General features: G+C 39.9%; 1 protein-coding gene and 1 non-coding gene across 3 annotated transcripts; both read right to left on the reverse strand.

Annotated features, from left to right (window-relative positions):
• Window positions 1-1,495: 1,495 nt before the first annotated feature.
• RBBP9 (RB binding protein 9, serine hydrolase) lies at window positions 1,496-10,724 on the reverse strand. Of its 2 annotated transcripts, XM_006104193.3 has the most exons (5): window positions 10,557-10,724; window positions 9,329-9,371; window positions 8,036-8,141; window positions 2,848-2,933; window positions 1,496-2,026 (listed from the first exon to the last, which is right to left on the reverse strand). In XM_006104193.3, the coding sequence occupies exons 1-5, from the start codon at window positions 10,653-10,655 to the stop codon at window positions 1,791-1,793; spliced, it is 570 nt and encodes a 189-aa protein (XP_006104255.1). In that variant the 5' UTR covers window positions 10,656-10,724; the 3' UTR covers window positions 1,496-1,790. The 2 variants fall into 2 exon arrangements, with proteins under 2 accessions (XP_006104255.1, XP_023601276.1); XM_023745508.1 differs by lacking the exon at window positions 9,329-9,371 and having other exon boundaries at window positions 10,557-10,682.
• LOC111823557 lies at window positions 6,972-7,078 on the reverse strand. Its single transcript, XR_002826600.1, has one exon. It is a non-coding gene; the product is annotated as a U6 spliceosomal RNA (small nuclear RNA).
• Window positions 10,725-14,128: the final 3,404 nt, after the last annotated feature.

Consider the following 14,128-nt stretch of genomic DNA (forward strand, 5'->3'; position numbering starts at 1 on the left):
TGATGGCTTATTGATGTTTCTCATCGATCTTTCTCCCTCTCCCTCTCTAAAATCAATAAAAACATAAAATAAAATAAAATAAAGTTTCTCCCCAGCATGCCTGACTCAGTGTTTGAGTGTCGACCTATGAACCAGGGGGTCACGGTTTGATTCCCAGTCAGGGCACATGCCCGGGTTGCGGACTTAAACGAATAGTTTATGTGGGATTCTTCCATGAAGCTTCTCTGATCTTAGTTTGGTGAGTAAGTTTTATGGAGCCATGATTTTTATGATAACCAACTAAGCAAACTAGTTAAGTAATTTCAAGTTGAGTCATATTAGATTGTGGGTCAGGGAAGAATATAAAATACATGCCCTAGACTCCAGTGCTGTCCAGTTGTACTTTCTATAATTGTTTGAGGCAACATTTAGGGATCGTAATAGGCAAAAATTGTTGAGAAATGAAAAGTTAAATTATATATATATATATATATATATATATATATATATATATATATATCATGATCAGAAGAAAAATGGGAAATGAAAGAGATCTAAAGAACCATGGGAGTTAAAAAGTAGAACTCTACAGAATAAAAACTTGAGGAATGGAAGGATTATTTTAAAAAATAAGACTAACAAAATCCAAATTGTTTCCATGATTTTATCTTTTGACATTATGTTCATTTCTCAGGCTTTATTTTATTTTTATTTTTTTTAATATATTTTATTGATTTTTTACAGAGAGGAAGGGAGATGGTGAGGGATAGAGAGTTAGAAACATCGATTCAGCTGCCTCCTGCACACTCCCTACTGGGGATGTGCCCACAACCAAGGTACATGCCCTTGACTGGAATCGAACCTGGGACCCTACAGTCCGCAGGCCGTCGCTCTATCCACTGAGCCAAACCGGTCAGGGCCATTTCTCAGGCTTTATAGGGAATCCTTTAAGGCACCTGGCTAAATTAATAATTATGGCAGAAGCCACAAATGGATGGCTTGGACTTTTGTGTGTGTTGCACTGTTTGTAAATTTTTTATTTACACTGTACTTGCCAACTAATCCATATGTACATATGGATTATATATATGTGTGCAAATATGCATATATGCATATATATATTCCCTAAATATAAAAACGATTGTATAAAGTTTTTTCCTCAAAAAAATCAGAAGTTTGGCCACACCTTGCCACATTCCCACATGACATGAGTTCTCCACATAGCCCTTATCCTCCCAACTGTGGTCTTACACAAATAAAATTGACTTCTCATACTCCCTGCCTAACCCTTGCAGATCCCTGCCTCATAGCATCCTTATATTTCATTGTCTCTCAACCTGTTTGAAGGACCGGGGGTTGGGGGGCAAGGTGTCAAAGGTGAAGGCCCTAGTCTGGGTTTAATATCTTGGGCCAGCTCAAAACAGCAGCTAGTGTTTTGAGCTCTAAGCCTACACTCTAGACCTTTAGTCATGTTTTCTTTCTCCAACAAAACAAATTTTACTTTAAAGAGGAGGAGTACAACTCTTATACATCAAATTTATTTAGTTTTCATCTGGGCTGGAAATCAGGAAACCTGGGTTCCATTTGTGTCTTACTCACTTTGGATGGTTAACATGTCCTTAAGGTCCCTTATCATAAGGAAAATACTGCTTTAATTCATAGCAATTTGGAAAGAGATTCTATGGAAAATGGAAATGCTACTTGTAACTTAGTTTGAACATTGAAACTTGTGTTTGTTTTTTAGGCATTTTTGATGATTTACCTATAATCTGATCATTGCTCTACTATATTGGTATGCAGAATAGCAGAAATCATTCTTTTTGTGCTGACTCTTTCAGCATAGACTTTACCACATCAATCAGTTCGGGAAACTCCGTCTTCTGAAAGTGGCCACGGTCAGTGAATTTGTAAAGTTTGGCTTCCAAACTATCTGCCACTTCTTGTTGTTCCTTCCAGGGTAGGAAAGGATCATCAGTGGAGCCAAACTGCACAATGTGAGGGCAGTTGGCTTTGATCTTCTCCCACTGCCAGGGGCGGTTGAAGTAGCCTAAGGAGAAAAATATATATAACCTATCAGTGCCAATGGATAATTTCTATTCTAGCCATTCTGAAATAACTAGTCCAGACCGTAGCAGACACACAAAGAATCAGAACCTAAGTGGTTTTCAGATCTGTAGGGCTTGATATCATAGGTGTTAGGGCCAAAGGTGATCCTGAGTGGGGGGGTGAAAGGATTGAGAAAAGACAGACAAGGGAATGAGAGCTGGGTCTCGGTGGGACGCTGCTCCCTGATGAGGAGACAACGCCAGCACCCACAAGCCGTATCTTTATTTTATAGCAGATGCCACGAGGCAAAGTAGGGGCGTGATCAAGTTGTTTACAGCATTCTCGTGAGTTTCAACCTCACTTAACTACATGCACCTGAACTCTATCACAAGGCACGTAGGGCCACGTGTTCGGACCATAGGTTCAAGCTTACAACCATAGCTGTTGGCTATAATTGTGCTGGGAGGGCCCTGCCCTCCAGCTGGGACTTGCACGTGGCAATGAGAGGACCCTGTCCTTTCATTAGTCCGAGGCTTGAACCTGGCCAAAACACTGTAGCCGCACCCCACAATAGGTACTTGTGAAAGGGAAGTATGGCTCATATACAGTCAGGCCTCGAGGGTTCAATTCTAGACCATGGATTAGAAATGGTTACAAGCTCTCAAAGTGCCAAACTTATAGCTAAAGATGGATGGTAAATATTTTTCATCTGCCGTTAGATTTGTTTAAGCCTAACCAAAAGACAACGCTGTTTTATAACCTGAACAAGCAGCCCTGTGACTAGAGGACGGGCTCTTCTGGGGTTTCTGCCTTCAAACTTACCACTTGCACGCTCGTTTTCATCCCCTAAGTCTGATGTGTATGCAGACACTAATACAATCGCATACACTCGATGTGTTTCTGCATACCTGAAGAGAGAGAAATGATGTCAGCTAATATTTAATGTTAAATCTGATCACCAAAAAGTCAGTTAACCACTTATCTCATTTGGTTTAGCTTACAAGAAGCATGCGCTATATGCTATTGGAGTTAATATGAGAAATAGTAAGGAAACTGCAGAACTATAAGCTCAATGGTTACTTGATGAGTTTCTACTCATTTTTCAAGGTAGTCCAAACCTCTTCTGCAATCCTTTCCCAATACACATAAAAGCGTAATCATTTTCTTCAGTGTGTGCAATCTACCATTAGTATGCATCAGCATTACTTGATTAACACACAGATTTCCAGGCTCAGTCCTAAAGTATGATTCAAAAGGTTGGGAAGCCCGGCAGGTGTGGCTCGGTGGTTGAGGGTTGGTCTAAGAACCAGGAGGTCACGGTTTGAATCCCAGTCAGGGCACATGCCCTGATTGCGGGTTTGGTCCCCAGTGGGGGATGTGCAAGAGACAGCCAATCAATGATTCTCTCTCATCAGTGATGTTTCTCTCTCCCTCTCCCTTTCTCTTTGAAATCAATAAAAATATATCTAAAATTTTTAAAAAGGTTGGGAACAGGGCCCAGGGATCTGCATTTTAAGGTATGCCACCTCTCCCAACCCTATTTTAAGAAATTCTGTAAATAGCAGAAATGTACCTCTTTTACCACACACTCCACATTGCATTGTATTACTTATGTAGTACTAGAGGCACGGTGCACGAAATTCATGCACAGGAGGGGGGTGTCCCTCAGCCCGGCATGCACCCTCTTGCAATCCAGGGCCTCTCGGGGGATGTCAGACATTCCTCTTGCAGACATCCCTCTCGCAATCCAGGGCCACTGGCTCCTAACCACTCACCTGCCTGCCTGATCACCCCTAATTGCCCACCTGCCTGCCTGATCGCCCCTAACTGCTCGCTTGCCTGCCTGATCACCCCTAACCACTCTGCCTGCCTGCCTGATTGCCCCTAACTACTCGCCTGCCTGCCTGATCGCCCCTAACCACCTCTGCCTCAGCCCCCGCTGCTGCAGCTTCCTCTGGAAGGACATCCAGAATAACGTCCAGAAGGTTGTTTGGCTGTCTGGTCTAATTAGCATATTACACTTTTATTATTGTAGAATATATCTATCTCCCCAATGTAAACCATCAGCTCCTAAAGGGCACATCTGAACCTTGATCTTTGTGACCCTGGTGCCTAGTATAATACCTGGGAAACAGTTACCTATTTGCAGACAGTTCCCTCAAAAACTAGGCTAAGATGCCCTAGTCAGTTTGGGCATCAGCCTGCGGACTGAAGGGTCCCAGGTTCGATTCTGGTCAAGGGCATGTACCTTGGTTGCGGGCACATCCCCAGTGGGGGGTGTGCAGGAGGCAGCTGATCAGTGTTTCTCATCGATGTTTCTAACTCTCTATCCCTCTCCTTTCCTCTCTATAAAAAATCAATAAAATATATTTTTAAAAAAACTAGGCTAAGGTAAGACATAGAATGATAACAGTTTCAAGGAGCCATGGTACCAGAAAAGATTTAGGGTTGGTATTTTTTTCGTGGGCCTAAACTTCTTTCCACAACCTTTTGTTTTGAAAAACATTCAAACCTACAGAAAAGTTAGAATAACAAGCACCTAGATTCATTAATTTTGCTACATTTCACCCTAAATCTTCAGCATGTATCCCTAAGACTAAGGCTATCCTCTTATATAACCACAGTACCACTATTACACTGAATAATTTAACATTGAAACATATTAACTCTATTTTTCCCCCCAATTGTACCAAAAATGCTCTTTAAAACTGCTTTTTCAATCCTAGGTCCAGTCAAAGATCATGCACTGCATTTGGTTTTCAAGACTCTAGTCACTGTAAAATATATATATATATATATAGATATATATAGATATATATATATAGATATATATTGATTTCAATATATATATATTGATTTCAATATATATATATTGATTTCAATATATATATTGATTTCAATATATATATATTGATTTCAGAGAGGAAGGGAGAGGGAGAGAGAAAGAGAGAGAGAGAAACATCAATGATGAGAGAGAATAATTGATTGGCTACCTCCTACAAGCCCCACATGGGATCTAGCCCACAACTGTGGGCATGTGCCTTTGACCAGAATCGAACCTGGGACCCTTCAGTCTGCAGGCCGATGCTCTATCCACTGAGCAAAACCAGCTAACGCTGAATTTTTTTGTTTTAAAGAACATCAACAGTTTTTAAAAATTTAGGCCAGCTGTCTTGTACATTATCCCATAACCTGAATTTGCCTATTTCCTCATGATTAGACTGAGGTTAGACATTTCTGGCAAGGATATAGTTAGATGATGTTGTGAATCTCCCAGGTCACCCATCAGAGGCACCTGAAGCCAATTGGTGCCATTATTGCTGAGATTAACTTTGATTACTTGCTTAAGGCAGCAATTTTCAACCAGTTTTATATCATGGCACACATAAACTAATTACTAAAATTCTGTGGCACAAACAAAAAATATACTTTTTGCCAATCTGACAAAAAAACGTAATTTTGATCCATTCTCATCTGATAGTTATTATGTTGGCTGTTTTGTGTTTTGTTTTGTTCTTATCTGACAGTCTCAGGAAAAAGAGGTCGGTGCCCCTAACTAGTCAGGTATTGCATGTTTCAAAAATTCTTGTGGCACACCAGTGTGCCTGCTGTGGCATGAAAGTTGGTAATTGCTGGCTTAAGGGTGACATCCATCAAATTTTTCCATTGTAAAGACATTATTTCCTGCCCTAGCCTGCTTGGCTCAGTGGATAGAGTGTCAGCCTGCGGACTGAAGGGTCGCGGGTTTGATTCCGGTCAAGGGCATATGCCTGGGTTGCGCGCTCGGTCCCCAGTAGGGGGCATGCAGGAGGCAGCTGATCAATGATTATCTCTCATCATTGATTTTTCTATCTCTCCCTCTACCTTCCTCTCTGAAATCAATAAAAATATATATTTTTTAAAAGAAATTATTTCCCTTTTGTGATTAACAAGTAATGTGTGGGGATGGTCCTCTGGGACTCTGTCAATCCTCTACAATCCCCCATGGTTTTGGTATCTATTTTTCTCTGTCTACCTTAACCCCTAGAGTGGTGGGGAGCGGATCTCGCTCCTCCTGTCTTTCGCCAAAAGTGCCGGGAGAGCTATCGCGCTCCTCCTGCAGTGTCATTGTTAGATGCTAGTAGTTTACTCTTTATTGACAGATGGCACCTAAGTGCAGATTACTTATGATGCCAAATGTTTGTAGTTCTAAAATTGACCATTGGCATTTATCTGCCTAATTTTTTACAGATACTATGATTTTATGAAGTTTACTCAGATTTTGTAGCCCTAAAGCTTCGAAATGGCGTCCAGTTCTAAGTCTGCTTTTATTAGTGATGATGATATTGCTAAATATGTCAATTCTTGCTGTGAAGATGACGATTTTGTGGAAGATATTGGAGAAGGGTGTCCCTCTATTTTAACATTATAGATTGTTTGTTCAAATTTTTTTCTACTAGTATTTTATAATACAATCAGCAAACAATATATGTAAAAGATGAAAACAAATGTAGTAAAGGTTTCCTTAAGTTTTTGAATATGTAACTTCATTTACTTGCGATTCATAATTTTTTTTCCTAAACTGCTGTAAAATCAGCAAAAATGCCTTGGCAATTTTAGCATAGTTCCTAGGATATTGGTTGGCACTCAAAGAGTTAACTTTAGAAGTTAGTTATTAGAATGTTGCTCAAAATCCTGCAATCAGTTGCAGGGATCTTTAAAAGAAGGCACACCTTTATTAGCCAAGGGCTTGAGAAATATTCGGTTGGCCTTGAGGTGGTACAGATTTCAGCATAAAGAGATTTCTTCATTTTCTAGACAAGCCCTGGCAGCTTATAAACACTGACTGTACCATAATTCTATAACTCCATATTGCAAAGCATTATTATTCCTGTAGCTTTGATTAGTGTGGCTGAAAGGTTATGGAATTGGGCAAGATTCTTTTTTTTTCTTTTTTTTCTTTTTAAAAAAATATGGAACGCTTCACGAATTTGCGTGTCATCCTTGCGCAGGGGCCATGCTAATCTTCTCTGTATTGTTCCAATTTTAGTATATGTGCTGCTGAAGCGAGCACTGGGCAAGATTCTTTGACATGCAATTCATGTGACATCCTGAAGGACTGCTTGGGATGACACTAGATGAATAAAAACCACAATCCTTTGTCATCCAGCCTGGCAAATATGGAAGAAACCCAACCCGAACAGGCTTATTCAGCCAGCTAAGTCCCTAACCCCTAGGCCTTACAACCCTAAAGGGAGAGATGTAATGTTCTTTGGTGATCATCAGGAACATGCCCATGAATCCTAAGGACTTGGGGTTTAAGGAGAGAAGGAGTAACAGCCTCTAATCGCTAACAAATATTTATTGAACACCGACCATATGCCAGACACTCTTCTAGACACTGGGGTTTTAGAGGCAGAGGGAACAAAGTCCACCCTCATTGATCTTACATTCTATTGGCAGGAGACAAGAAATAAACAGGATATCAGATGGTGAAAAATGGTATAGATAATAAGGTATAAAGGGAATAGGAGCCAGTGAAGTGAGGTGGTTGTTTCAAGTGGAGTGATTAGAAGAGGCCTTACTGAAAGGGAATATTCGAGCAGAGCCTAAAGAGGAGGAGAAAACCAGGCAGTTATCCAGGTAGAACAAGAGCAAGTACGGGCCTAAGGTAGGCGCACACTTAGCATGTTAAGGAACTACAATGAGGTCTGTAAACCAGGCTGGGGGCAGTGAAGGTAGAAATGACATCGGAGCTACTCAGAGCCTTGAAGGCCTAGAAGTTTTTCTGAAGGGAAGAGCAGCAGCTGGGGAAGGAGCCACTAACTTTTTTAAAAGATCACTGGGTCCCAGTAAAAGAAAAAAAAAAGGTTTTAATCCACTAACCAAACCAGGAAGCATTACGATAAATTATGTTTCCACTTTTGAAGTCAGCACTATTTCCTCTACAGTGGAAACCAAATATACACAAGGTATTTCCCAAAAAGATGGTTGGAGCCCACACAGGGTGATAATTCAACAAGGATCGCACCTCATGGCCGCGATGGCCCCGGAACTGTGGCCTATGATGATGGTCCTCTCGTCACAATGCAGCTCTGTCTCCATGAAGGGCAGCCAGATGCTCTCTCGAGCTGTAACTAAGATTCAGGGTAAAGAAAGAGTCTGTCATTTGATAGGGACAGCCTTCATCTAATGCTGCCCGCCTTTCTAATAGATGACTACTCAGCAGTTCACAACTTTAAAACTTCAGGATCACAGTGGCAATGGAGCCATTTTAATAGAGACAGTGCATGTTGCTGTTTGAAAGAATCAAATCTGTAGTTTTGTTTTTATTTTTTACCATTTTCTTATAAGAAAATACTGAGGAGATAATAAATTTTATAACTCTGAAGCTTTAAACTTTCCAACTTAAAGGACAATGTTCTCTCTCAAATTTGTACATTATTTCTTTTCAAAACGGAAATTCCTGAGACAAGTCATAGCCAAACTCAGAACAAAAGTGTCACTGTTGCCAAAACCGGTTTGGCTCAGTGGATAGAGCATCGGCCTGCGGACTGAAAGGTCCCAGGTTTGATTCTGGTCAAGGGCATGTACCTTGGTTGCGAGCACATCCCCAATAGGAGGTGTGCAGGAGGCAGCTGATCGATGTTTCTCTCTCATCGATGTTTCTGACTCTCTATCCCTCTCCCTTCCTCTCTGTAAAAAATCAATAAAAATATATATTTTTTAAAAAGTGTGACTGTTATATTTTTTAAATATTAGGATCTCATAGATGCTGTAAAGTTTTATCCTAACTCTGCCTCAAGTGGAACACCCATAAATTTTGCCTGGAAATAATTGTTGATTTATAGAAGGGAAAATGAAGTTGCTTGCAAAGTTGAAAATTAAATTTTACCAAGCCCGAGTATTTTTATTTTTTCCCTTTTTTTTAATCCTCACCTGAGGATATGTTTTTATTGGTTTTAGAGAGAGAAGAAGGGGGGTGGGAGAAACATCTATCGGTAGCCTCCCATACATGCCCTGACCAGGGATTGAAGGTATGTGCCCTGACTGGGAATCCAACCTGTAACCTTTTTGGTGTACAGGATGATGCTTCAGCCAACTGAGCCACCTGGCCAGGGCCCAAGTGCTTTTCTTGGTCCTTACTAGAATTGTCTATTAAATTTTTTTTTTATATACCCTCCTCCCCAAACTACTTGGGATCATTCATTCTTAGGTACATATTCTCTTAGGCTGCTCTACTATGATATTCTTGTTCTCTACCAGGAAAATGCAAGATTAAAATCCAACAAGATGAGGCTATAAAAACACTTTTAATACTCACTTGGGTCAGGCATGTTTTTAGCCAAACACTGGAAACCAGGTATCTATGACATGAAGGGGGGGGAAAAGCTATAATAAACAGCTTCATTACAACTAATACTTTGCTAATAAGAAATGAGACACCTGATATGATCTTTATTCAATAAGTGTTTGCTTATGTTATGAAATGAAGTGGGTTAAGCACTACAGGATTACATATGAATATACAATCCTTCTCAAAAACATCATGTGTCTGTTATTCTATATCTAGCCAGCTCTGTAGGTCTCTATATAGAAATCCTTATATCTGTAGAGAGGGTATGATTGAATGTGTTCTAGACAGAATGATCTGGAGCCAAAGAGACTGTGTGCCAGGGAGCAGATAAAATGTGGTACAGAAGGTTGGAGATCCCATCCTCTTCGGCAGCTCCAGCCATGGTTTTCAGCCACAACCCAGGTATTTTATTCTAGAAACTTACTTCAGAGCTCTAGAGGTCAGCAACCCAGGAAGTAATCTTATTGTCTGGTTATGAAGAGAGTTAAAAAAAACAACAAGATATACAAGACAACCTAGAGTAGAATGCCATTTCTATAAAGCTCACAAAGAAGCCAAATTAAACAATATGTGTTTAAAAGATACATATAGAGGTTGCAAAAGTACTTTAAAAAGAGGAGCAAATGAAAATAAAATCAGGATGGCAGGGAAATGGGATGGGAGCACACAGATGGCGTCTATTGGTAGTGTTCTAGATTTTAGTTTGATGATGGATTCTCAGGAGGAAAAAACCATGCAGGTATCTAGGGACAGAGCGTTCCGGGTAGAACAAGAGGAAGCATGGGCATATAGATTATGATTCATAATTCACATACATGTTACATATATCCTTTGTATACATGCATTAATATTACATGTTGAATTTTAAAGAATCGGAGCCAGGGAGCAAAGGGAACAGCTGTAAAACTTTATGGGAACTTCCAAATCTGAACCAGCAGCAGATACGGGGAGGGGGAGGGGACTCGGTCTCTGCAGTTCCAGGAGGTGGTGCCTGGTACTCTTGACGGCTAACCCCTCAGAGAAATCCTCTAGGGAGTTTTACCAAAGTTAAGAAGTGTAGCAAAGGGGAGAAATGAAAATACACAGGGTTTGGGGTTGAGGAGGAGTGGGGAGACACGTTCAAATTTCAGTCCTCCATCCCTTCCGTCCCCTCCAGCTCCAGGCTGATTTCCCAGCGCAGCGAGGCGTCTCTTACCTGATCCAGCCTCTTCTTCACCCAGCAATACCATCCGTCGACCGCAATATCCACGCCTCCGTTCCCGGGAACAATTACCGCCTTGCAAGGAGAAGCCATGAACGCAGGTGAGCCAGAGTACCCCGGCTCCCGATCCTGCAGTGGTTAGAGCCCTAAAGTGAGCCTGCACTGCGGCATTCTGGGAACTGTAGTTCTAGGGTGCCAATAGGGTAGTTCATTCACTCTAGCCTTCCTTACCCCACAGGGCACCCAATGGATATCACCTTTTACTTGCCTCTTACTGGCGCTCGCATTCCCTCCTCCCTCCCTTAATTAAGACAGGTTGTGACATACCCAGTATGTGTTATCTCTTTACTAGAATTATTGGTATTTCCACAGGAAAGTGTGCTTTTAGTCCCAAACATACAGAACACAGCCTATTAGTTGAGGATTCGTGGAATCCTTATCATTTTTCCTTCTGATTTCAAAATAATTCTTAGTATAATAGTCAATTTCAGCCCTGGTTGTTATTTTTTATTACTTTAAACGCATCCTTTAAAAAGTTTCACAGTTTGTTTAGAGAATATGGATAACAATAACTTAAACTGATTTAGAGACTAGGGAAACTGAGATACCAATGAAATGGTTTACCTATTATAATATGGCAATCCTGAAATTTTAGGAACTGGTCCTCTCATATATTCAAAGCTTATTGAATTGAAGTGGACAGAGTGTGTATTATAAATGGGAATGAAGAGGAAAGTACTTATTCATTGCTCTTCCCATGGACTTACTCACTGTGTTCATCACATGTGTGTTAGCATCTGACATTGAGAAACACTCCAGCAGTTTATATTTTGAGCAGGTGCAAATAGATTATCAATGATACACTGCCACAGTATGTCTAGAAAAGCAAGACATACCATACTTTTCTCTCTTGGATCTTAGACTCCAGATTTTTTTTAAAAGGTCAGTGTTATTTAACTTTAAATGTGAACTTATTCACTGAAGAAGAAATGAACTACTGATCCACACAACAACATGGATGAGTCTCAAAAGGATTATGTTGAGTGAAAGATGCCAAACAAAAAAGAGTATGTACCATATGATTCCATTTATTCAAAACTCAGAGAGTCCTTCCTTGCATCTATCATTTCTCAAATTCCTCCAGGTTAAAAATTCAATATGCCTAGGTGCCATATTTTGGGGTAGTATGTCCTGAACCCTATCAAAGGAGGGGCCAAGGATAACTCTAGCTTCCAGGATGAGTAACTGGGAGAAGAATAGTGTCTCTAAGCGAAATAGAAAATACAAGAGGCAAGTTAGTTTAGGGGGGAAATATGAATTTAGTTTAGGACATAACAAGATTGAGATGCCCGAGAATATCAAGATATCCAGCATGTTGTTGAATCTATGAATCTGATGTTACAGAAGTATAAGCCTGAAATATAGAATGTAGATTATACACAATGTATCATATCTCAGGAAAATTGTGGAAGATTTTGAAATAGTCAAAAGAGAAGTTTCTATGTAATACTGGGCATTTTTAAAAGGACCCTATGGAGTGATGTGATCGTTAGGAGGTGTGTGTCTTTCTCTTTGACTAAACTGTTTTACAACTTTCGAGAAATAGAAATTAACTTTACAGGAATTGGATAATACAGTTGTTTTCTTTGCATAATAATGCAAATGTTTCCTGTTCACAACAATGAAAATGAATTTTGCATGGTAGACAGTATGTCTCCATAAATCAAAATTTTCTTTGAACCAATTTGAACATCCTTACTGGTCCTCTTTTTAATGAATGAGTTATGTAGAAGCTTTTTTAAAAAAAATGATTTTTCTTTTTTTACAGAGAGAAAGGGAGAGGGATAGAGAGTTAGAAACATCGATGAGAGAGAAACATTGATCAGCTGCCTCTTGCACACTCCCTACTGGGGATGTGTCCGCAACTAAGGTACATGCCCCTGACCAGAATTGAACCCGGGACCCTTGAGTCCACAGGCTGATGCTCTATCCACTGAGCCAAACCAGTTAGGGCTGTAGAAGCTTTGACATGTTCTCATCTTATATTTGTATGAGGGCCATATTTCCTTTTTGAAACTTTTAACAATTTTGGAGGTTTCACCAACATCCCAATGGATTCACCTGATAAAACCAGGGAAGTCATGTTGCTGAAGAACATGAAATCAGATTAGTACAGCTCTTAAAGGAGCTCTGTCTGATTGGCTTATGAAGATAAATACACTTATATAAATTACCTGTTCCTTAAATTCCCAGAAAATAAGGAAGTTAAACTTCTAATACTTTAAATGTGCTAGATTTTTTTTTAAAGCCTTCTTACAGAAATTTCTATTTTTTTTCTTTTTTACAGAAATTTCTAGTACAGAATCTAGGTGCAAGAATTAAAGCAAATCTTGGCCAAGTTATACTTAATGTTTGACTAACAAAACACACCTATGTCTTTCCTCAATGTAAAGTATAATACACGTATTTTATTTGAGCTCATTCCCTTACTGAGAGAATAATTAATTTGAATCTCCTAAATTTATAGAAGTGTAATGATCAAATGAACTAACATTACCCTTACATAATGTTTTAGGAACATGGAATTGTAAACTTGCTCAACAAAACCAAATAATTATTCTGACAAACTTTTTATATTTACAGTAATTGTTTCATAGTACATCGACTTAAATGAATTTTAAACCTCGTAATACCAAATTGAGCTAATTAATCGTAATTCTTGGATGCCTAGATACGTTCTAAGCATAATTTTAAGTTTATATAGTTTTGCTTAGTTTTACAGGCTACAGAGAGGCTACATATCTCTGGGTCAGATCTGCCGGAAGCCGGTCCACCCTTGCTGCTTGACACAGTCGCTGCAGGGAAGAAACATCTGCACAGCTTATGTTTCAAGGGACCTGGCGTATATGGCATATGTTTGCTCCCCCTCTTAGCTCTATGTGTTTTAAACAGGACCACCTCCCGGAGAAAGGTTGTTTCCCCAGGTGAGGATTTTTCCCTGGAGTTAGGGATTAACAGGACTAAGGAAGAGAATAAATCAGTAAAACCCCCTAGTGTTACAGAAATACCATGTACTACTTATGAAGAACTTGGACTAAGACTGTTGGCAATAAATTTGGGACTTGTTGGGCCCACATCCCCAGGGGTCTGCCCACCAAGGAAAGCACCAAAGCCTATACCCCTGGAGACCCACCGACACAGGGCAGTCCCAGGGAAGGCAAGCATCGGGGCTGAGAGGACATAATCTTTACTGGGTAGGATAATCTCCTTCTGTCACTTCCTTGTAGCTTATCAGTAGAGCAGCGATCTTGGAATAGCCCTTATAATGGAACACAGAAATTAACCTAGACAAGATTAAAATCAACAGAACTAGATAGAGACAGGATTTTTGGCAAAGGTCAGATAAGAAACTATGGAAATAAAACAAGGAACTGTAGAAGGTTACCCAAAACATACCATGATGTGATTATAGAGGCATGCTTATAGGATCAAATAGTATAAATACAGATGTAACAGGACAATAAAGGGAGAACCTGGCTATGCTGATCAACTTAACGCTGCCATCT

Source organism: Myotis lucifugus, unplaced genomic scaffold (assembly GCF_000147115.1).
Source record: "Myotis lucifugus unplaced genomic scaffold, Myoluc2.0 scaffold_554, whole genome shotgun sequence".
NCBI lineage: Eukaryota > Metazoa > Chordata > Mammalia > Chiroptera > Vespertilionidae > Myotis > Myotis lucifugus.